The sequence below is a fragment of the Haliotis rubra genome, unplaced genomic scaffold (genome assembly GCF_003918875.1).
Source record: "Haliotis rubra isolate DU_JTF1 unplaced genomic scaffold, ASM391887v1 Scf265, whole genome shotgun sequence".
NCBI lineage: Eukaryota > Metazoa > Mollusca > Gastropoda > Lepetellida > Haliotidae > Haliotis > Haliotis rubra.
Genome location: NW_025766725.1, coordinates 411,169 through 436,360, shown reverse-complemented (window position 1 = coordinate 436,360; position 25,192 = coordinate 411,169). Strand labels below are relative to the sequence as shown.

General features: G+C 40.7%; 1 protein-coding gene and 1 long non-coding RNA gene across 2 annotated transcripts in view; one reads left to right on the top strand and one right to left on the bottom strand.

The window, feature by feature from the left end:
* The window catches only part of LOC124280324, a 36,748-nt gene extending 20,285 nt beyond the window's left edge, over nt 1-16,463 (top strand). The window contains exons 3-8 of the mRNA XM_046716219.1: nt 345-461; nt 3,385-4,391; nt 6,309-6,358; nt 13,020-13,082; nt 14,178-14,320; nt 15,748-16,463. Coding sequence (XP_046572175.1) covers nt 345-461; nt 3,385-4,391; nt 6,309-6,358; nt 13,020-13,082; nt 14,178-14,320; nt 15,748-15,852 — 1,485 coding nt within the window. The 3' untranslated portion in view covers nt 15,853-16,463. The remainder of the gene's footprint in view (nt 1-344; nt 462-3,384; nt 4,392-6,308; nt 6,359-13,019; nt 13,083-14,177; nt 14,321-15,747) is intronic.
* A 5,998-nt stretch (nt 16,464-22,461) lies between these two features.
* On the bottom strand, nt 22,462-22,856 carry LOC124280332. The gene is made up of 3 exons (XR_006899655.1): nt 22,816-22,856; nt 22,648-22,710; nt 22,462-22,552 (listed from the first exon to the last, which is right to left on the bottom strand). It is a non-coding gene; the product is annotated as an uncharacterized LOC124280332 (long non-coding RNA).
* Nucleotides 22,857-25,192: the final 2,336 nt, after the last annotated feature.

Genomic DNA, 25,192 nt, shown 5'->3' with positions numbered 1-25,192 from the left:
GTGCTTGTTTCATCCACGATGTCAAGGTGATTAAGTGCTGGTTTCATCCATGATGTCTATTTCCACGTTTTTTGTTTCAGCATCAATGTTAAGGTAAGTAATTGCTTGTGATATGAAGGAAAGGGCTTGTTTCATCATTCATGTAGATAATTGTAGCAGTGTTATAAACAGTGTCACGGTAACGATTTGCTTCATCAACTTTCTCAGGTCTATGAAATTTGTTTCTTGAACAATTTCATGATAGGCTGTTTGTTGGTGCTGTTGATTGGCCAGAAATTTTGCGGAACCAATCCAGTAGAATCAGTTATAAAACAGTTTGTTACACACACGTTTCTGTTTCATAGATCAAGGGATCAAGTATTCTTACTGAGGGTGACAAGATCACGTTCGGACACACAAATGGTTACAAGATTGAGCCGGGCCAGTATTCCCGCCAGCCTCACTCGGAGTTCCAGTTTGTGGTGAGAAAAACATGCCGGGTTTCGATCCACAAAGTGTTCGTAACGTTACAACCTATTGTAACACTATACTGTATTATAGGTTTATGAATGGCATAGTGCTACGAAAGTCATGTGGATCGGTCCCTAGGATGTCAGATTAGCTTGTATATTTAAGTGTATCAGTATGTACAGTGTCAAGTTTTATGGTTTTATGTGATGAGGTGCCCTCGTGTTGAAATCTTTCTGATCTTCGTCTTCCAAGCTCCAGGTTCAAATCCTCAAATGGCCGAATCAGCTTGTTTGTATGTTTAAGTGTATCAGAATATAGATAGAACAAGTATATATGGATGACAACTTCTTTTATTCTAGAGCACGATGCTTCGATGTACTATCTCAGAGCTCCAGATAAGATTTAGCTCATGTGGGTACTGTACCCACTGTATTTTTTTGGAGTGGGTATTATGAATGTTGAGTGGGTATTTCTTTTTCTGTTACCCACTGCTTTCAAATATGTGCGTATTTCAGTCATTTTACTCACCTAAGTATATGCCATTGAGTAAGTTTACTAAGCAGGTATGTTCTGCCTTATGTCATACCTACTGTATATTACCGTCTATAAGCCAAAGTCTGAGGACCAAAAAAAGCTGTCTGTAGAAAGGGGTCGTCTTATCCATGGGTTGCGCTTTCGTCAAACTTTTTTCCAGGGGTAAGAAAACAATATCGTATCACTTCGCATGAACAAACAACAGAAGACGACTTTGTCAGTAGAGACGTCAAATTTGCAATTTAACTTCACTAGACAAGATTATTTACCTTTTAAGTTCTAAGTTGTTTTTGTTGGGCATTGTATTATTTGCAGGGATAAAGAATACCGTGTGTATCTGAGCCGGGAATAGCAATCAGCTGTGCACCTTTCCCGGCGTTCAAGTTCAAACATGCACAATAATATAACGGGACGAATTTTGACGCAGTCATCAGTAAAATATAATACTGAGTACTATTATTTAACCCAGAGAAATATAACCTAGCATTATGTAATTTTAATTACAGTTTTTATGTAAAATATATATAATCAACACTAAGGTTATACGGACCCTCATGAACGTGGTAAGCAGAAGTTGTACTCACATGGAATGGGGTAAAATACGGAAGCCATTTAAATTCACACATTTTTACCGATGTTACCGTAAACTAGCAGTCAATGGAAAACGAGGCGGTAATCAAAACCAACTTAAATATAAATTATAATGGAAATGATTTCATAAAAATCACTCATCCTATACTGACAGTACAACACTTCTCCTATACTAACAGTACAACTTGATAGCAATCGATGTCTTTTTCATTACGCAAGCGATGTTTATAAATATATTCCCTATGCATTTGTTTTAAACTTTCTGAGTATCTAACATTTTGAATGCATTATTGGTACGCAACAATTATTTTTCAGTGCGTTATTCTATGTGTATTGTACCCGGATACGCAGCTTATCTGGGCCTCTGCTCTCTGACTCCTAACTTCTAAAATGCCACTCAAAGAGGTTATCAGAATATATTCCCAAGTTTTCTGGTTTGTGGTGAGGTGGCCTAGTGTTGAAATTGTTTTGCTCTTCATCCTCTCAGTTCTAGGTTCAAATCCTGAAATTTGTACTTCGTGCGAATACCATTTGTGGTGTCCCAAGCCCTAATGTTGCCGGAGGATTGCAAAAAGCTGTGTTAAACAAGAAATACTTCCTTTTTTTTCTTATTTCTGACAGAATTTTGAGTCCCGATCAATCGTTGTATAACTGAAATGCTGACTTGTACAATTATTTTAATAGAGGTCATACCATACACATTGATACAGATATTAAATGTTATCATGCTCTTTAAGTGCCATATGATCACATATCTCAGAGGCTTATATTCAATTTGACAGCAAATTATTGAGATATTTAGAATTTCCTGTTTCAGGTTATGAGTTATTCATAACAATATTTAATCTTTCAAAGTATTGCTTATAATTTATTGAGAACAAGACCAATTGATATGCTTGAGGCTTAGTTTCGTTTTATTAAATCGCAGTGTAAAATTGATCATGAAAGTAAATTCATAACCATATTGATTTAAACTTGCAAATTTAGGGGATTGTGAATTTCAAACACTATCGATCACCACTCGATACCTACCGATTCTTGTTATTTCTGCAAGCTGATTGAAAGCTGATTTTGACCCTCAACTAAACGATCTAGTCACAAATGGATAAGCCTGCACAATATGGGGTGTGGTCGAAGCAAGCCCTCTGGTTGGTCGACGCTTGTTAAGGAGACATTTACAGCTGATGCTTTCTTTTGAGAAGCCATTGCTGGAAAATATTTCTTACATTGCCTCCAAGTCAAGCAGGCGTTGAAATTAAAAATTCCCCGCGAATTTATGAAAAATGTGCAGAATTTACAAGCATCGACCAATCAGAGGGCTTGCTTCGACCACACCCCTGTTTTGTGCGGCACCTTTAGACTAGTGTTGGGAATTGGTTAAAATCTCATAATTGATGATTGGTTCATTACAACCGATCAATCATCGAAAATAATTGGTTAGCATCATTTATGCACACAAAAATAAGGAAAAAAATAGTTCTTGGGGTTTTTGGGCAAAATTTCACATCTTTAAAGGATGACTAGTATGGAGGAACATAAATTTCTAAGTCTTTAAGATACATGTAAATTCAATCATGACTTGGAACGAGCTTGTAGTGCTTATGAAATGTAACAGACAAAACCAACCTAGTGAAAAATACTGTTAATGAAAACAAGTGTTCTAGAATTGTTTGTGTTCGATTATGAGAAAACATGATCGATTGCTTGGTCGTTTAGTCACTGAGACCAATCTTCGATTATTACAATTAATCGGACCACCACTACTTTAGACAACAGTTAACTAATGTCTTTCATTCCATCTGTTTGTAGTTTGAGAAGTTCCAGAAGCGCAATGAGCTCACCAAACAGCAGGGTCTGGACAGTGTGGAATACCACCAAACTAGGACGTGTTGTGGCACCCGCAAACTGCCGTCTTCGCCGGAGTACGACCGCAGCGAATGTTGTGACACAGTGGACAAACAGGGTGCTTTACGGACGTCTAGATCTCCTACTATTCAGGAACACACACTGCCAGCCAGCCCACAAATGCCTGTCATTTGTAGGGAGGAAAATGATTTAGAAAGGGGTAGATTGAAAAATATAAGTTCTGTTTGTCCAAACCAAAACTTGTGTCATGTGCAGAAGAGTCCACCGACACCTGAAGTGCCACATTTCGTGGAAGAAGTGGAGGTTCAAGGAGCAGCAAATTCAATCGAAAGTCACGCTGAATGTTTTGTGGGTAACTGTGGTAATGTATGTGAAGTCGACCAATCAAATCAGTGCAAAAGTCCTGTGTTAACCAATGGAAATTCAGGAGAAGCATCTAGTCAAGATGACAATTTGGACAGTCCTAAAGATTTCGTTACAGACATTCAAGAAGAACTTGATACATTCCAAAAGAAATCAAATTTCAGTGACGACTGTGAGTTAAACAAAAGTGAAAATGAAAATGGCTTTGAGGTGCCTGTGTCAAAGACAGATGTGTCACCATGCAAACAGGGCGTTACGAGTTTTGAACCATGTGAAACAAAGGGGCCAACAAATCCGAAACGGATGTGCAATTCCCGACCTAATAGTGCTAAGAGTTCCAGTAGTTATGATGAGTGTGATGGGGACGTCAAAGGTGGTCGCAATATTTGGAGTATTATGTCCGATAGTAACGATGAAACCATGAAAGACAGCTCCGCTCCTAGTCCTGTTGGAGAGTCGTCCTTTGACCAATCTGACGATCCGGTCACTCATCAACAAGATGAGTCATTTGACAACCCAACAAACAATCACACTCTTGGCTTTGGACAGCCGTATTTCACTGATGGTGTACAGAACTCTCACTTCAGGTAGGTAGCCCAGGGCTTTACCTTGAGTCCTGTATTTGAGGGTCCCTAGGACTCATACTCTTATTTTTCAAGGGTCCTGGACTACAAAATGGGGGTCCCAGGCACTTAAATATTATTATTTATACTATGTTGTAATATTGTTGTAATTCAGTTACTGTTATTGTATTGTGTATTGTGATCATGACATTGTTACAGTAATAAAATTGCAAATGATACCATAACCCAGCTAGTAGCAAACTCAGTGATAACTTATTGTTACTTGATCGAATTGTTACAAACATTATTTGGACATTTTCTGCGTCCCTGTGGACACGCTAATAAATTTTGTTACGTCCGTTGTCAATTTTATGAGTATAGGATGCAGGAATTTGCGTTCAGTAAATCCCTGGCAGCCGACACGATATACACTTTATAAGATAATTTACTTGCAACACTTCAGTAACCCACCTACCTACCTCAGTGTTTTGGCCGGTCAAATATTGAAAAACATAACTGCATCGAACAGTTTATCCTTTAGAACCTGCTCTGAAATACTTATAGTCAAGACGTTTCCACACAATTTGACATAAATAAGACTATTAAGAGACATGCATATCTTGATACTATTTGTATCATGACCTTGTGGTAACATGTCTTCCCTTAATGTTGACGCTGACAGGGTTTTACACAGACTTTGTAAAAAATGGGAGTCATGCTGACTCACAGTATTTATGTTTGGGAGTCATTTTCAATATCTGGGAGTCTATTGGCTGTCTAAATATAGTGAATGACATACTCAAATGCTATTGGCTGGTATCTTTACCACATTCTAGCATGGCTCTATATTTATCCACTCCCGTACTTTCTGTTAATATCACCAGCATTTTCAACACAGTTTGCAATAAAACGAATGCTATCATTGTTTTCTTATCAAATCGATTTATTGAACTGAATTCATAGGGTCACTCATAAAACTTGCGTCAAGCTTGACTCTTATGATAATATTTTGAGAGTCTTTTAGAAAATTGTTGTGTCAAATACGCAGGAATCATGCGTCATGTAAAACCCTGCGCTGAATTTGGATATAGACTCGGGACCTATTCACCAAATAGCATTCGTTACTTGCAAACTGGGCAGGGAGTGTTTCTTGTTCAGGAGTTTAGTTCACCATCCAAAGATTCTGCCTTTTCTGAAGATAAGCAAGGAAGTCACTGTGAAGATCAAAGTGTCCTTGTACTGTATATTGATAATAAAAGATTCAGCATGGATCGAAGATTCAAATCTGATAGAAATAAACCCTTTGGAACCAAGGATCTGATTCAGAAGATAGAATTAACCAATAGGATTGCCAAGTAGTAAAACACTATTGTCATACTTTTTATGTCAAATTTACAGAGGCCGATGAGTGAGAGAAGTAAAGTTCTTGTGTATTAATAGATCCTCATAATTATGTCATAAACGTTCCCTCTGGATTATGGGCGGATCAAAGGTCCTTGTCCTATATACAAGGATGAGAATTTTCCGTGGATCCGCGGAATTCCAGGAATTTCATAAGGCCAAGGGTCATTTTTGTGAATCTTCTAAATCCGTTGCAATTGTATGAATGTGCTTCAGCAGATTTAAAGTTTTTGAATGGTTGCTGTGTTCATGATATTGTCATTTCTGAGCCAGTTTTAAAGGTCTAAAATGCCTAAATATCCGGAGCTTCGGCTAGTTTTCAGAGTTTTTCTCAAAACTTCATTCTCATCCCTGTATATATTGATGATACAAGAGTCAGCGTTTATCGTAGATTCAAATCTGATAGGAATAAACCCTATTCAACCAAAAACAGTAAAAAATAATGTAATCCCTTATATAACATATGTTACAATTGTAAAGACAATTTTGATAGTCCACAATAAGTTTTGTCCTCTAAGTGACAAGTCCTTTTCATTGCAGGAAGGACCATGATGGTGAAACAAACTCTATGTTCAGCGAGGACAGCGATAGTAAGTATATTTCTATCAATTACCCACCAAATAGGGACCCTCAGAATGTGTGTGCTTCACATTCCAGCTCATTCATGTCACGGGGTGATGGGGTAGCCTAGTGGTCTAGGCGTTCGCTCGTCATGCCTGAGACCCAGGTACAACGTGTGATGTGGTATAAGTTCCTTTAACGACCGGGGTGGTGGGGTAGCCTAGTGGTCTAGGCGTTCGCTCGTCATGCATGAGACCCGGATACAACGTGTGATGTGGTATAAGTTCCTTTAGCGACCCGGGGTGGTGGGGTAGCCTAGTGGTCTGAAGCGGTAAACAAATCATGCCTGTCTAGGCGGGTCGCTTTCATCATGCATGAGACCCCGGATACAACGCGTGATGTGGTATAAGTTCCTTTAACGACCGGGGTGGTGGGGTAGCCTAGTGGTCTAGGCGTCGCTCGTCATGCCTGAGACCTGGGTACAACGTGTGATGTGGTATAAGTTCCTTTAACGACTGGGGTGGTGGGGTAGCCTAGTGGTCTAGGCATTCGCTCGCCATGCCTGAGACCTGTATACAACGTGTGATGTGGTATAAGTTCCTTTAGCGACCGGGTGGTGGGGTAGCCTAGTGGTCTAGGCGTTAAACTGCCATGCCTGAGACCGGGGTACAGCGTGTGATGTGGTATAAGTTCCTTTAACGACCGGGGTGGTGGGGTAGCCTAGTGGTCTAGGCATTCGCTCGTCATGCCTGAGACCCGGTACAACGTGTGATGTGGTATAAGTTCCTTTAACGACCGGGGTGGTGGGGTAGCCTAGTGGTCTAGGCATTCGCTCGTCATGCCTGAGACCCGGGTACAACGTGTGATGTGGTATAAGTTCCTTTAACGACTGGGGTGGTGGGGTAGCCTAGTGGTTAAACCGTTTGCATGTTATGCTGAAGACCTTGGTTCGATTCTCCATATGGGTACAATGTGTGAAGCCCAATTCGGGTGTACCCCGTTTTGATATTGCTGGAATATTGCTAAAACTAAAAGCACCGCAAAACTAAACTCACTCACTGATTTATGTCACAGCAGGCAGGGATTACCCTTGACTCTTAGGAGTCTTTGCATATAAAGGATCATTTTATAAACAGCAAACCAAGTCTCTTTTTTTTTTTTCTCTCCTCTCTTTCTCCCCTTTGTGGGTTTCTTTTTTGGGGATTTTGCAGGTCCTCATGGCTGACAGCTTTTCCATCCCCAATTAGTATTTACATATTATAATAAAGGACCTACACATTCTGATCAGGCCCCACAACTTTTTATGGTTCTGGGTCCTTAGGGCTGGCAGCTTTTCATTGTTAAAGGCAAACACTGCCTGCTTTCTTAAAGATCTCTAAAAAATATGTTGACTGTTTGTCTTACTTGTCAAGTGTATGCTTATCTTATCCTATGATCTGACAAAGTGGTTTGTCAAGTGACAAGATTAGAGTTTGGTGATTCAGGTCCAGACCTCTAGATATACTACATATCAGTGTACTGTGTCAACATAAATACGCCATAACCTAATTGTTTCATATCGGATTACTTAGAATATGTAAGAAAACAAATCGAAATCCCAATACATCATGCATACTGTTTCCTTTCAATGTTTTGTTTACAGACATGGTGCAGGCAGATATTTGAGTTGTTCTTTTGTGAATAAAGTACAATAGGGCTGGTTTGGCCATGAACAGTGATCACATCCAACTGACCCAGGACACAAGTAATGTGTGCAATGTCTGGGACATCATTCTATGGAATTATTTTAATGTCTACTGGCTGGTATGTAAAAAAACCCAGGTTGACAGGTATATAAGTGGTGAGTTGGATTTTATGCCGCTGTTTGCATTATTCCAGTGACACCATGGCAGGAGACACCAGAAATGTACCCATGTAGGGAATCGAACCTGGGTCTTTGGTGTGACGAGCAAACACTTTAACCACTGAGCTACCCCACTTTTAATGAACCTATGAACAGAACCATTTGATAACAAACTGTTTAGTTTTGTTCCTGAGCACTTGCTGTATAATTTTGTTGAAATGTGGCTGCCCAACTGCCTGGGTTTATAAATGACCAGACTGAGTGACTACATATTCAAGTATATTGAATTCCTTAAGAAAAATGTTAATTTCCAATCATAACATGGCAGAACTTTCAATGGTACTAAAGGTTGTCTAAGTGCATGCTTGCTCCGAAAAGGAGTTCTTAAAAGGTGAGTTGAAATTGGGTTTAACGTCGTGCTTGAGAATATTTCGGTCATATGACGACGTGCATGCGTGTGTATGTGTATGTGTATGTGCGGCTGGTTGTACTAGCCCAGACTTAAGCTGGATTTATAGTGCTAGCCCACTGAGATACCACGCTGCAGTGAAGCATGAATACCCCACTCAGACACATTATACTGACTCCGAGCCGACCTGTCCTTGTTGTACCCATTAATGCCGAGTGCCAGGCAGGGACCAACAAGTACCATATTTTAACATCTTTTGGTATGACGCGGTCGTGGATCGAACCCGCAACCTTCCGCACTCTGGATGGACGCTCTAACCACTACACCACGGAGGCGGTTAAACATTTAGAAGTTGTATGAACATGAATACATGATACATCGGCATTAACCTGATGAAGGAACAAGAATCAGCTCTGTAACATCGTATAAAGAATAAAAAGAAGTTGTCATCCATATAACATGTCATGTATGCTCAGAAAAGTTATGAATATACAAAGACAACAGTAAATATGATAAGCTGTCTGCTTGAGATAGAAGATCAGAGTTTGATTCTCATGTGGTTAAGTTCCCTGTCTTGATGTCCAGAAAGCAGCCCCTAATTTTCTCCTTTACTGTTTTCGGTTTCGTTTCTGTTCCATGAAGGAGAGCAGTATCTCAAGTTGTTCCACATAGAAGTGTCCAGTTTGTTGAGATCACTCAGTACAGATGATGATAAGACCGGTACAATGTTCACTTAATTCACCTCGACTTTGTTGACCTTGTTGAATATGACCCTGACACTTTTTAACTTGGTCGACCATGACCCTGTTTTGCACACTTCCCATGGAGGAGGGTTTCTAACGAGCACAGGTTATATGTTTGTGTTATGTATTTGCTTTAATACATTTATCGGTATTTTAACATTCTCTTGAGTGCAGTGAAATAAACCTGAAGAATATATCCTCTTCCGTCTTAAGGATCAAGTGGCGCCGCTCATGGACTTGGTTGTCTACAGTATCAATCACTGGAATTTCTGGTCCTGACTGAAGCTTTCAGGCTGTGTTCATATAACTTGAATATTCCTGTGTACAGAGTTATTTATCAAGCAAAACAATACAGAGCATTAACTAATAAATACATTAACATTATTTTACTGCAAAATAATCTAAAATAAATAGATGCCGGTTTTGGAATGTTATTGCCGTTCACCATGTTCACTGTTGACATGAGATACACAAGGAGGTTCCAGGTTAGAATTGGTCTCAGCAACAAATTCTGGTCTCAATGCAGAGAACCCGTGAAGATACGGGTTAGAATTGATCTTCAGTAACCCATGCTTGTCGTAAGAGGCAACTAACGGGATAGGGTGGTCAGGTTCGCTGACTGGGTTGACACATGTCATCGTATCCAAATTGCGTAGATTGATGTTCATGCTGTTGATTCCTGGATTGTCTGGTCCTGATCAGATTATTTACAGACTGCCGCCATATAGCTGGAATATTGCTGAGTGCGGCGTAAAACTAAACTCACTCACTCACTCAGTGCAGAGAATCAAGATTAGATTTGGTCCCTATTAGCAACCAGTGCTGTTCTTAGAATTGATCCCTGGCAACGAGTGAGATTCAGGGGTGGAAATAACCCATTGCCCGACGTCTGAGTCCAGTGTTTTTATCTGTTGGGCTAGCAAATTTGTATATCACACTGTACCGGTGTCCAGCTGACTTTCCAATGTTAATAATATTGTTTATTTAAAAAATCAGCAAGAAAACAGTCGGTATAGTGAAAAAATTATCAGGGCAAGTGACTTTACATGTGCCACTGTACCGGAGTACACTATCAATTTTAAAGTTATTTCCACCCCTGAGATTCCAGATTAGATCTGGTCCTTAGCAACCTCTGCTGGTTATAAGAGGCATCTTACCTGTGAAGATCCAGGTTATGATCAGTCTTAAGTAACCCATGCTTGTCGTAAGAGGCGACTAACGGGATCGGGTGGTCAGGGTCGCTGAAAGTCGACACGTCATCGTATCCCAATTAGATCGACTCTCATGCTGTTGATCACTCGATTGTCTGGTCCAGACATAATTATTTGGAAACCACAGTCATTTAGCTAGAGAATTGTTGAGTATGGTGTATAAACAACAAATAAGAAGCATCTTAATGGACGCCATGGTCCAGACAATCCAGTGATTGATGTCGTGATTGATCTACGCTATTGGGATACAATAACAAGTGCAAACCAAGTTAGTAAGCCCAGCCACCCAATCCAATTTGTCGCCACTTACGATAAGCATGGCTTGCTGAAGACCATTTGATCTTCACAGTTGTCCAACCCCCTGCCGTGATATTGCTGGAATATTGCTAAAAACGGCGTAAAACCCAATTCACTCACTCACTCACAGTTGTCCATGCTATAATGCTGTGATTAATTAGAAATATAGTGTTTCAAAAGTGCAGTCATCAATTTAAATTCAATTCGTTCAAATAATTTGGAATATGATATTTTACGAAAATCACCCTTCAAATATCAAGGTTGAACGGAAGTAATAATACTATTATATTTATAAGAATGGGGTAATTAACACAGTTATTGAGATGACTGACACGAGCAAAAACACTCATTTTGTACCATTTACATTAAGGTCAGTCGATGTTGTTAAATGTCAAAGTACATGTATAGCATATTTTCAGTCATTATTGATCTGTATGATGCATTGTTTCTGTTCAACACAATAAATCAGCCATGTTATCAGGCAGATTGTCTAAGTCAGGGCAGGAATTCTGGGAACTTGGAATGCTGTTACTATTCAATATTTACATTCCAAAATTTGATTTCAGTCACTCTAGGGTAAAGTTTTATACATGTTCATTAAATAATTGTTTTGTCAATGCGATGAACAATCTCATATCACTGTCCAACATGTATGCAAATATGGTTACATGACAGGAACTACCCTTGATAAGCACCATTCAAGAAAAGGCATTGGTACTAAATTTTACATTTTTGCATTGAAAGAATCCTTTGGATATATTTGAATTCTTAGGAAATACGCCTTGAACAAAATCCCAAATTTGAACAAAATGATTATGTTATCAAATGCCTGATTGATGATAGTTCAAGTTTTGAAGGGGCAGTGGGATAGCCTAGTGGTTAAAGAGTTCACTCATCATGCCGAAGACCCGGGTTCGATTCCCCACATGGGTACAATTTGTGAAGCCCATTTCTGGTGTCCCCCCGCCTTGATATGGCTGGAATATTGCTAAAAGCAGCGTAAAACTAAACTCACTCACTCACTCAAGTTTTGAAATCCAAGATAAGTTCTTGGTTTTCACCAATGGCTGTATTCCTGCCTAACAATATTTACAATACAGAAACATTTCACAATATAATGTGGTGTGACGCTTAGATTAGTGGGGAAAATAGGACCTAAACCTGCATAGTGGTCATTTAACATGACATTGTATGAAGACCGTTATAATCGGGTTCTTTGGTTTGGAAGATGACCCAAAAGGAGCAAATGGCAGAGTAAACATGGTAAAAGATGATTATTTATTCTCAATAACATATTTCATTGTGCAATGACTTATAGCGTGGAGTAGTTGCTCGGTATTGGAGATGCCTAAGTACACTGATTGCAGATGCCAAATAGATATATGACGAATGCTACAATACTCTTGAGTTGCAGCTGATGTCCCTGCTTCCATTCCCTGTGAGCCAGAGGTCTCTGGTATTGGGTTTGAATCCCAATTCACCCTGAATGTCTTCAGTGTTTGGTTTCACCATATGAATGATTTTTGGTTGTAAATGGTTTATAACACTCACTAATATTAGCAGTTATACTGTTCTTTGTCTGACAACTTGAAAATACTTTACTAATGTACAGCCATCTTTTCCTTGTGCTGTGATAGAGCATCTCACTGCAGAGCAGATTGTTGTTGCGGCGTTCGATCCTTGGACATGTCATACCAATATACATTAAAACTTGTTACCCTGCCCTGGCACATTTCGGACATAAAACGAGGACTGGTTTATAAGAATATTCACAACTTGCTGGGCGGTGGGGTAGCCTAGTGGTTAAAGCGTTCACTCGTCACGCCGAAGACCCGGGTTCGATTCCCCACATGGGTACATTATGTGAAGCCCATTTCTGGTGTCCCCACTTTAATACTGCTGGAATATTGGTTAAAAAATGTCGTAAAACTAAACTCACCCACTCACAAAACGTACAGAAGAACAATTATGGACATGCTTCTTGAATGTTGTATTGTGTCATTTATTGATCCTGATATAGCTCACTATCATATTCCCAGCATACATGTAGAACATTGTTGACAGTTTGACAAATGACATGTCTGCCTTACGGATTGTGATATTCATGTTATAGTCATGTGATATACACATGGTATTCCGTGTTATTTCTGTGATATTCCTGTGATGTGATATGTTCCCGTATTCCAGGCAAATCCTCCGACACAAGGACCAGCAATCAGTCAGGTTCCAACCCCAACAAGAGGAGAAAAGGTATGCATCAATATTACACAGTACTCATGGTATAAGTTCAGGGAAAACATAAATCCACTCTGATGCGATTGTGAACCAGGCCACTTCTATTATTTTACCTTTTCCTGACTCATGTGCCATAGCGATAAGTATGAGTCTGGATAAGTGTAAATGATATTTTTATCCCCCAAAATACTTTTTGTGCTTTACCTATTTCCCTGGTTCCTAGGTCTTCATATTTAGGCTGGGGCGGTGGGGTAGCCAAGTGGCTAAAGCGTTTGCTTGTAAGACGCCGAAGACCTGGGTTTGATTCCCCACATGCGTACAAAATGTGAAGCCCATTTCTGGTGTCCCCTGCCATGATATTGTTGGAATATTGCTCAAAGCAGCATAAAACTGAACATGCTCACTCACTTGTATCTGGGCTTTTAAAAACCCTGAGATATTATGCATATGTCCACACTGAGGTCATGATACTGTACACAATAGGATGTGATGTGATGTGAAGCAATGTGATACAAAGCTGAACGATACGATCACTCTACACTGCCATTCAGGTATTCAATCATCAAAGAGAATGAATTAAGTCATTGATTGGTAACTTGAGTATCAATATTGAAACTTAAAAGTGTCACCACATGGTGAAATACCATTCAATTATAACACTAATTACACTGTATATGCATCGATAAAAGCACCCATATTGACTCAGAAATTGATATATTGAATTTTAAGTATGAACAAGGCTGAACCATTCAATGCTTAAAATGAGGAATTGATAAAATATTGTTTTTGGAATAAATACTAGTGTTCTGATTCGTGTTTATTAATCAACCTCAAGATATGAATTAGAAATAGTATTATTGCTTGTTTGTATATGACTAGTGAGAAAATCTCAGAATTAAAAAAAATAGGAATTTAATATTTAGAATTTCTGGCAAAATAATGCTATATTGACCACTAACTTGCCATGTAGGTCATAGCAGAATTCCATTTCACCATCCTTGTGTTTCATGGCTTTCAATACCTATCCAATGCTGTTTGAAAGCTCAGTAAGTATTTAGTCGGTTGTAGATTCAACATGACCTTACAGAGATATCTGTGTTGTCTTTTCAGCCAGGCGTTTTGCACCCCGCACCAAGAGGACACGGATGAGGATGAAGAATGATGAGAAGCTGGAGGAAGGTGTGGAGTGGTATGAGGAAGAGACCTGTGCAGCCCAGGACTGCAGCAAGCCAACTGACCGCAGGGTACAATGGGTAGGTGGTCCATCAATCTTGGGCAGGGCAGGGAGGTGGTTCATCAATCTCGAGCAGGGCAGGGAAGATGGTTCATCAATCTCGAGCAGGGCAGGGAAGATGGTTCATCAATCTCAGACAGGGCAGGGAAGGTGGTTCATCAATCTCAGACAGGGCAGGGAAGGTGGTTCATCAGTCTCAGGCACAGGGCAGAGAAGGTGGTCCATCAATCTCAGGCAGGGCAGGGAATGTGGTCCAGCAATCTCAGGCAGGGCAGGGAATGTGGTCCATCAATCTCAGACAGGGCAGGGAAGGTGGTCCATCAATCTCAGACAGGGCAGGGAAGGTGGTCCATCAATCTCAGACAGGGCAGGAAGGTGGTTCATCAATCTCAGACAGGGCAGAGAAGGTGGTCCATCAATCTCAGACAGGGCAGAGAAGGTGGTCCATCACTCAGGCAGGGCAGGGAATGTGGTCCAGCAATCTCGGGCAGGGCAGGGAATGTGGTCCATCAATCTCAGGCAGGGCAGGGAATGTGGTCCAGCAATCTCAGGCAGGGCAGGGAATGTGGTCCAGCAATCTCAGGTAGGGCAGGGTGGTCCAGCAATCTCAGGCAGGGCAGGGAAGGTGGTCCATCAATCTCGGGCAGGGCAGGGAAGGTGGTCCATCAATCTTGGGCAGGGCAGGGAAGGTGGTCCAGCAATCTCGGGCAGGGCAGGGAGGGAAGGTGGTCCAGCAATCTCGGGCAGGGCAGGGAAGGTGGTCCAGCAATCTCGGGGGCAGGGAAGGTGGTCCAGCAATCTCGGGCAGGGCAGGGTCCAGCAGGTGGGGCAGGGAAGGTGGTCCAGCAATTTTGGGCAGGGCAGGGAAGGTGGTCCAGCAATCTCGGGCAGGGCAGGGAAGGTGGTCCAGCAATCTCGGGCAGGGCAGGGAAGGTGGTCCAGCAATCTCGGGCAGGGCAGGGAAGGTGGTCCAGCAATCTTGGGCAGGGCAAGGAAGGTGGTCCAGCAATCTCAGGCGGGGCAGGGAAGGTGGTCCAGCAATCTCGGGCAGGGCAGGGAAGGTGGTCCAGCAATCTCGGGCAGGGCAGGGAAGGTGGTCCAGCAATCTCGGGCAGGGCAGGGAAGGTGGTCCAGCAATCTCGGGCAGGGAAGGTGATCTATTGATTCCAGATAGGTTACATCTAAGAGGTCCACCTCGGACTGTAGTCCCAGACAGGACAATAGTAGGTTGTCCATCGATCCAAGACCATCAGGGTAGGTGGTCAGTTCCATACAGGACAACAGTCATTTGTCCGTCAATCGAAGACTTCAGAGCAGGTGGTCTGTCAGTTCCAGACAGTGCACGAGTTTAGGTTCATCAATCCCCAAATTGGAGCATGTTCATCCAATACAGTTTAAAGTACCATACAATATTGCCTCACTTTCCTTCTCTGTTTTCCTTTACAGGTCCAGTGTGATGACTGTGACAAATGGTTCCATACTGTGTGTGCCGGTTGTCGCTATGACGACATCAAAGACTCAACAAAGCAGTTTCACTGCGGTTGTGGATAGTTCACAGAGTTCAAAGGACCAATGTTGAGGAGATCAGATAGCAAAAGGTCACAGATGCACATATACTTCACAGATAATCTTCAATCGAAGTTCAGTCAATCATTTTCATTTTTCAAACATATACTTGTTGCTTTTGAGCAAAGTCCATAAATACTCAACAATTATTAACATTGTTTACTGCCTGTTTCCATGGTTACTGTCTAATTATGAATGGTTGGTGAATGTTGCTGGATTTCTTACAGTAGAAACAAGTTCTGTTGCTTTTGTCAAGTTCTAATGTTGATATTGCAAGGGTAGGCATTATTCTAGATCTGACCATTGACATGCCATGGAGATAACCATATAGACAGTCTGAAACATTTGAAAATGGACAGTTCTGGTCATGACCTGATATTGATTGGTCTTAAGTTTCTTAAATCTTCACTTCAATGTAATGAGTAACACTTCTGTTTACACTGCTCCACTTTTCCAAGGAATAATTCTATGCTGCCAAATTCTGTGGCTGCAGTTATGTTTATAGTGTTACTTCATTATTACTCCAATCTGTGAAGGTCTGGGTTAGAATGTTGATCTTTAGTAACCCATGCTTGTCGTGAAAGGCGGATCAGGTGGTCAGACTAGCTGGATTGGTTAACACATGCCATCTAGCCCACTTGGTTAACACATGATCACTGGATTGTCTGGTCAGACTTGATTATTTACAGATGCTCCTTTTGCTGAATACTGGATTGTCTGGTCTAGACTCAATCAATCTAAGTATCTACACCCCTTTCTGCAAATGTACTTAACTATACTCTGTCAGTAAGACATACCATGGATATGATGCCCAGTAGACACCTTGCTTGTCCATTTCTCAGGACTGGAGATCATGACTGAAGACTTAGGATCTCAGGATCATGACTTAAGACTTAGGATCTCAGGATCATGACTGAAGACTTAGGATCTCAGGATCATGACTGAAGACTTAGGATCTCAGGATCATGACTGAAGACTTAGGATCTCAGGATCATGACTTAAGACTTAGGATCTCAGGATCATGACTTAAGACTTAGGATCTCAGGATCATGACTTAAGACTTAGGATCTCAGGATCATGACTTAAGACTTAGGATCTCAGGATCATGACTTAAGACTTAGGATCTCAGGATCATGACTGAAGACTTAGGATCTCAGGATCATGACTTAAGACTTAGGATCTCAGGATCATGACTTAAGACTTAGGATCTCAGGATCATGACTGAAGACTTAGGATCTCAGGATCATGACTGAAGACTTAGGATCTCAGGATCATGACTTAAGACTTAGGATCTCAGGATCATGACTTAAGACTTAGGATCTCAGGATCATGACTTAAGACTTAGGATCTCAGGATCATGACTTAAGACTTTGGATCTCAGGATCAGACTCAGATATAAGATCTCAACATGGTTATGAGACTTGGTTGATCACATCCCTTCAGATGTTTGAGGAATGTCTAATGACTATTGTCAATGTACTTTAGACAAACTGGACCAGTTGATGCTAAATACTCAAATACAGTGTGTTGAATGTGTAGCTTGATACCAGTAGTAGCCCAAGAAATGTTTAATGGTTCTTTGGCATTCTAGATGATTCTTTACTTTTTATTGACATTCTTTGAATTGCAACAGAGTCAGCAGAAAATACTTTACTCTGTATGCATGTACTAAGTCGTGCAATAGACCTTCAAGGTATAGCAATATTAGTTGTCCGGTAGATACTACTCATATCATTATTCAGTGCTAGAAATAGGGAGGATCCCTTTAGGCTCCCTTTACTTAATTTAAACACTGCAATCACATTGGTATTGACTACCACAGGGCTTGATTTAGGGCTTTGTTACATGCACTGGGGCAACCAATATTACAAAATGCAACCTGGTTATCAATTTTTGAGAAATAAATCAACAATAAATCTTACATTATTAGCATACATGTGTCAGCTCATTTTTCTTCTAAACTTTGAATAGCTATGGCACCGAAACATTGCTATTTATAGACACCTCTTGGCTATGAGAGCTCTTGTATACATGGATCAGCTGCATCTCTGTGTTGCTATGGTTTCATGGGTACTACATCACATATATCCTGTTTTCAGAAGAATCACTTATTGTTGGAAGATGTATGTTCAAAATGATGTATTTAATTGCATTGTATAGCTTTAAAATTCATTTTACTTAGATTGTGATAAATTTGATTCAGGTGAAATGTCCTCATACATTGGACTTTTGTATGTGTTGTATTTCTTAAGTGCCTCCCCTTTGAACTCTTGAAAAATTGCCTCAGTTATAATAACAGTACTCTCTTGGCCAGTGAGATGAGATGGTGATTAGAGTTATCTGCTCTTAGATACCTGCTACTGAGACTGTTTTCTGCACAACTATAGTCAAATATGCTTTGAGTAATACCTCCAGAGTCAAAGGGGAAGTAACTATGAGATGTTTTTGTCGAGGTTGGATGTGATGATATAAGTTTCCCCACCATGTTTTTTGTTACTTAGATGAGTGTACATATTTCAATGTGTTACCATGGTTCCAGGGAACCTGAAAGGAAACTTTACAGAAACAGTTCTGTGGAAAATACTAATGAAAGTAGGGAAAAGAGGAAAACAGCATTAATGAGAATGAAAATGTTTTTTATTGTTAGTAATTTGGTAAATATTTCAGTAATAGTCTTGTTTTGTCAAATTCAGTTATTTCTGTGTAAACCTACTTAAAAAAATAGTAGTAGTTTCATTGTAAAATAGAGATCAGTGTGTGTAGAAAGGTGCTTTTATTGTTGCATAATACTGCTTCATCATTCAAGCTGAATACCATTGTGTCTTTGATCACATTGTGTCTATGATGTCATTGTGTCTTAGATGTCATTGTGTCTTAGATTAATGTCATATTGTGTCTTACATTGCTATAGTGTCTTAGATTTATATGATTGTCTCTTAGATAGATATGACTATCTTTGATTGAGTGACAGATATCAATGTATCTCTGATTGTTACCATTGTGTCTTAGATTTATATAACAGCGTCTCAGATTGATACCAGCGTGTCTTAGACTGTTAGATCGATATCAGGGTTGCTTAGATTGATATCAACTGTCTCAGATTGTTGTCATGCCTTTGACGTTATTTTTATAGTTCAAGCATATTGTTTTCATGATTTCTGTGTGCCATTTACATTGTTTATACTGGCTGCCTGAAGACTATTTGTATATCTGCCGGTCAATTTCTGCAGCTATCAGTGGTGGTGTACTGGGACAGATTCAGTTACATGAAGAACTTGGGGTCTAACGGGTAAACAAAAATTGGACTCAAGTACCTGATTTTAACTAAATATTGCACACAATCAACACTTTTTCTATTACATAAGCATCATCTGTGTCCAAATGTATCCGGACAATTTACCAGTTCATTTCCACAACTGCCACCATTACAGGGCTACACCTGGCTTACGCCTGCTGGGTAGATGGCGTAAATATAGAGCGCTCGCAACTGGTGTAACTTTAGCTACATCTAAGATATGCATACCGGCTTAATGTTACGCCCAGGTGCACATTTTACTTACGCCCGGACTAGAATTTACGCCCGACATATGCATACGGCCACTGACCTGCATCACTTCAGGCTAACTACCATATCATATGGCTTGCCATGGTATAACTGGAATACCACTCCAAGCAGTAATAAAACCAATTCCCTAACATAGGATAATACAGTTGAGATGCATAGAACACTAGATAAACAAGGATGTTGACTCTTTCTTTTTCTCCAGAAATACAAAACCTTTCTGATGTCAATTTATTTATTTTTTAGAACCATAATATATAAATACAGGATTTTTAAAAAAGAGGAGGATTTCCTTTGATGCTTAATCTATTGTTAATGATGAATTTGTAACCTTCCTTGTAGATGTAGATGCATTGAAGAGATACTGACATCTCCACAATCATAAGTACTTCACAGGTTTGTACACACTGTATTCCTCTATCACCCGTTAGTGAGAGTGAGTTGGGTTTTACACCGCTATTAGCAATACTCCAGTAATATGAGAATAACAATACCTATGGCTAGAATGTGAACATCCTACCATGTCACTGTTGACATGTGTCTATTGCAAGTCAGTCAGTAAAGCTGTGGAACAAACTTATTTAAGTAAAATAAGCCTCGTTTGATTCTGATGACCTGTGCAAGTGAGGGTGAACAAGGCTTGTAGTAGACTGACAGTCTCACAAATAAAGTTCAGCCCAAAAACAGCCCCAAAGAAAGTTTAATGTTAGTATGAGGCAAACTAGACTTGGCCAAACATTCTAGACTTAAGTTTGACTCTACTGCCATTTGTACGAAATAATTTCAGCACAAGTTTCCCTCTTGTTTGATTAGGAGTAGCCTAGAGGTTAAAGCGTTTGCTTGCTATCCATTTGGGTAGAATGTGTTCGTTGGTTTCACATTATTTTTCGACTCGGTGTGGGCATGCGCAGAGTGTGTAAAAACTATCCACTGGACAACTTCCGGTTTGGTCGTAAGCTTTACCGATAGTGTAAACACACTCTAAAGAAAGCACAAATCAAAACAGATATATGGTTTTATGTCGAATTTAACTGATCTCATTTCATTTATGAATGGAAGGGACCAGGGTTAGTTAAATAAATAGCTTTACGTTTGTTAACAAGCTCTTGTATGAACACATCTCACCACCTCCCGTCCACCTTCCTTCCTGCACATCCCCTTCTCACAACTAAAAAAACCCACATCTCTGATGCAGTTGCCACCAAAATAGGACGGACATCAATTATTGAATAGCATAGGCAAATGGATGGATGTACTCAACTTTGAACAGCGAGTCGAAAATTAATGTGAAACCAACGGATGAAGCCCATTTCTGTTGCCCCCTGCCATGACATTGCTGGAATATTGCTAAAAGCAACTGAAAACCTCACTCACTCACGCTTGTTTTTATTAGATGGTTAAAAGTAGCAATGGGTTGTTTGTATTCAGGGTGATGGAAGAATGCAGTGGGTACAAGTCTATGTATGTAATGGTTTGTGATGACTGCTACTGTCAGGTCTCCTGGATATATCTTCAAGTTTGATATCAGTAAAATTAATCAGGAAATTGATGCTGTACCTGACTCCATTCTTATCGTGGGATAAATTGCTGTTGAATATTCATTTCTTACTACTTGTATTCATCTGACCTTATGAGGTTCAACTAAAATTTCATTGAGGTGAAACAGTATCGTTTCCTATGTGAAATGATACATGCAGTATCGTGACCTATGTATTGTGAGGGGCGGTGGGGTGGCCTAGTGGTTAAAGCGTCCACTCATTCACCCCCAGACCCAGGTTTGATTCACCACATGGGTACATTGTGTGAAGCCCATTTCTAGTGTCCCCCGACATGATATTGCTGAAGTATTGTTTAAAGTGACGTAAAACCATACTCACTCACTCACTATGTATTGTGACCCCCCCCCAAATTTCATCATTTGTATTAAGTGGAGCAAGTGTGTTGTTGAAAAGATGTCTGTTCGTGCAGCATGCTTATAGGTTGATATTGAAGGGCTGTTGATGATTAATTTGTGAATTTTTAATATTTTTTTATTCATCACTATTATAACCCAGATTTTCATCATTTGCAATATTTCATTCAATAAGTCATTTTCACTTCAGGACAACATTTTCCTTGACAAACCATTGCACGTGTGATCAGTGAAGTATTGTTATCTTGAACAATTGTTATGAATGATTAAAAAACATATTTTATTTACGGTAATAAGTCCCTAGCTCCAATGAGTGCCCTTACACCTCTGTTCTCTACGAATGGAAAGATTTTGACTCAGTGTGCATTTCTTCCCTTATTCGTGTATTTGACAATTCCATATAAAAACAGATTTTTGCCTTTTAAAAACAACAAAAACAATTCAGGAGAGAATATGAATCATAATGGAAATAGATTTAAAGCTTTTTTATTTTCAAAGCAAATTTTGCTGTAGCTGTTTTGAAGAGTTGTCTCCCTTACATAGATCTATTTGGATAATTTTGATCATGATTCACTTCTCTTGTGATTTTGTATTTACATGACTGCTGTTAGTCTGTGATGACATGACGGCTGAACTGTGGTCATGAAATATCAGGGGTTCATTAACTTTTTACAGTTGTATATTAATCGCATTAAGCTTGTTCAGATAATGATGTTTCATGATTCACTGTCTAATCACACTTCCATAACATGAGGCCTTAAATGTCCATGTGTTCATTGGGCTGACATGCTGCTGTTCACCAAAGGTGTGCCCTGTTTTTGCTTCTTATTTTTGACAAATTTTATTTTGGTATTTTATTACTTTACCTTCACTTCAGTATTGACTTGTACGGCTTTTGTTATTTGAACCTGAACTGCTGATGGTGCCAAATGTGCATGTATGTAAGCATATTATTTGTTGGACACACCCACCTTGGTCCCCCTGGGACATGTGTAGAACCCTGACAGTACATCAGATTGAACCCACCAGTGTATGTACTGGACACGCCCACCTCGGTACCCCTGGGACCTGTGTAGAACCCTGACAGTACATCAGATTGAACCCACCAGTGTATGTACTGGACACGCCCACCTCGGTACCCCTGGGACCTGTGTAGAACCCTGACAGTACATCAGATTGAACCCACCAGTGTATGTACTGGACACGCCCACCTTGGTACCCCTGGGACCTGTGTAGAACCCTGACAGTACATCAGATTGAACCCACCAGTGTATGTACATGACCGCCCACCTTGGTACCCTGGGACCTGTGTAGAACCCTGACAGTACATCAGATTGAACCCACCAGTATATGTACTGGACAAGCCCACCTCGGTACCCCTGGGACCTGTGTAGAACCCTGAAAATACATCAGATTGAACCCACCAGTGTATGTACTGGACATGCCCACCTTGGTGACATGACCACCCTGGGACCTGTGTAGAACCCTGACAGTACATCAGATTGAACCCACCAGTGTATGTACTGGACCACTGGCGCCCACCGACAGTACATCAGATTGAACCCACCAGTGTATGTACTGGACACGCCCACCTCGGTACCCTGGGACCTGTGTAGAACCCTGACAGTACATCAGATTGAACCCACCAGTGTATGTACTGGACACCCACCTCGGTACCCCTGGGACCTGTGTAGAACCCTGACAGTACATCAGATTGAACCCACCAGTGTATGTACTGGACACACCCACCTCGGTACCCCTGGGACCTGTGTAGAACCCTGACAGTACATCAGATTGAACCCACCAGTGTATGTACTGGACACGCCCACCTCGGTACCCCTGGGACCTGTGTAGAACCCTGATCGTACATCAGATTGAACCCACCAGTGTATGTACTGGACACGCCCACCTCGGTACCCCTGGGACCTGTGTAGAACCCTGACAATACATCAGATTGAACCCACCAGTGTATGTACTGGACACGCCCCCCTGGGACCTGTGTAGAACCCTGACAGTACATCAGATTGAACCCACCAGTGTATGTACTGGACACGCCCACCTTGGTACCCCTGGGACCTGTGTAGAACCCTGACAGTACATCAGATTGAACCCACCAGTGTATGTACTGGACACGCCTCCCCTGGGACCTGTGTAGAACCCTGACAGTACATCAGATTGAACCCACCAGTGTATGTACTGGACACGCCCACCTTGGTACCCCTGGGACCTGTGTAGAACCCTGACAGTACATCAGATTGAACCCACCAGTGTATGTACTGTTAAATTGTTGATTCATTGTTAACTGTTTGTGTAGCAGGATTATTCAAATTACGCGGCATTCGCTGCAGATTCAGCATGCTGGCTGGATATATTGATGAATGAAAACTGTTGTTTTTTCTATTGAAACTGCTCAAGGTCACATCAATTTACCCTGTCCTACCAGTAACATGGACCATGTTTAAACTTCATTTCAACTTCTTGTTGTATAAGGAACAGGTGAACTTCTGTTCTGTCCATTTTCGCTCATTTGTTCAGGTACAAAATATGCTGAGCAGAGAAAGTTAGGGAGAGTAAATATTTTGATATGCCATATATATTTTAAGATACTTGTGTCGGTGGAGTATCCTGGTGGTTAAAGTGTTCGCCTTGATTCCCCATATGGGCACAATGTGTGAAGCCCATTTTTGGTGTCTCTTGCCATGATACTGCTGGAATATTACAAAAGGAGGCTTAAATTATATACTTAGTTCCAAAAGAAACGCGACATTCATGTTTGTTTTTGAAATTTCCATAATTGTCTTATCTACTTCACAATCATAACGAATGTGCATGTTAAATGTTCTTTGAAAACAATTTTCGAAATTAAACTTCTGAAACAAGACTTTTAACGTCAGATTAGCCGTAATGATTGAATCTAATTATTGAATATTTTTATGGGAAATAACAACAGAAACGAATCACATAAGCGCATGCCCTGACGTTTTGTGCATGTGAATTTAATGATACGACACTTTCTTCAAGAAAAACGAGAGAAAGAACCCTTGAAAACATGCCACGGTAGTTTCTGTTGTGTTCTTTTTCTGAATGGTTCAGAAAACTATATGCCACGTTTGAGCAATGAAGCACGTCTGCGTGGTCTTGGGATGATTGATGCTGGTTCCAGTGTTGTCAGCGTTGCACAACATATGGGAGTACATCGGACGACAATTTACCGACTGATTGAGCGCCCAAATCAAACCAATTCGGTGAGAGATTGCAGGTCAGAGTGGCGTCACACAAGCAAGACCGTTACATTGTAACGTCACATCTTCGCAACCGTTTTCTTCCAGCAATTGTTACAGCATGTCAGACAATTGGGATTCACAACAGACCAATTTCAGGAAACACTCTGCGTCGACGTGTGAGAGCACACCGGCTACACTGTAGGAGACCCTATGTTGGACCGCTTTTGACGCCATGTCACCATCATCTGCACTTAGCATGGGCTCTCCAACATCAGCATTGGAGATATGCACAGTGGCAGAACTCTGTTTTCCCAGACGAGTGTCGTTTTTGTGTCCACGTTTTTGTGTCCACGTTGCAGATGGGAGAGTGAGCGTATGGCATCGACGAAATGAACATTTCAGAGACCCATGTGTCCTGGAAAGTGACCGCTGAGGTGGGCCATCCCTTATGATGTGGTGTGGAATAAGCTGGGGAAGGCTTGTGCCAGCTGTAATCTTCCAAAACAATGGTCAAGGTCGTGGACGGGATGTAACTGCACGACGCTAAGTTTTAAGGCCTGTTACCTTCCTGTTCTTTAGACCCAGACCACAGTTGCAGTTCCAACACGATAATGCCCGCCCCCACAC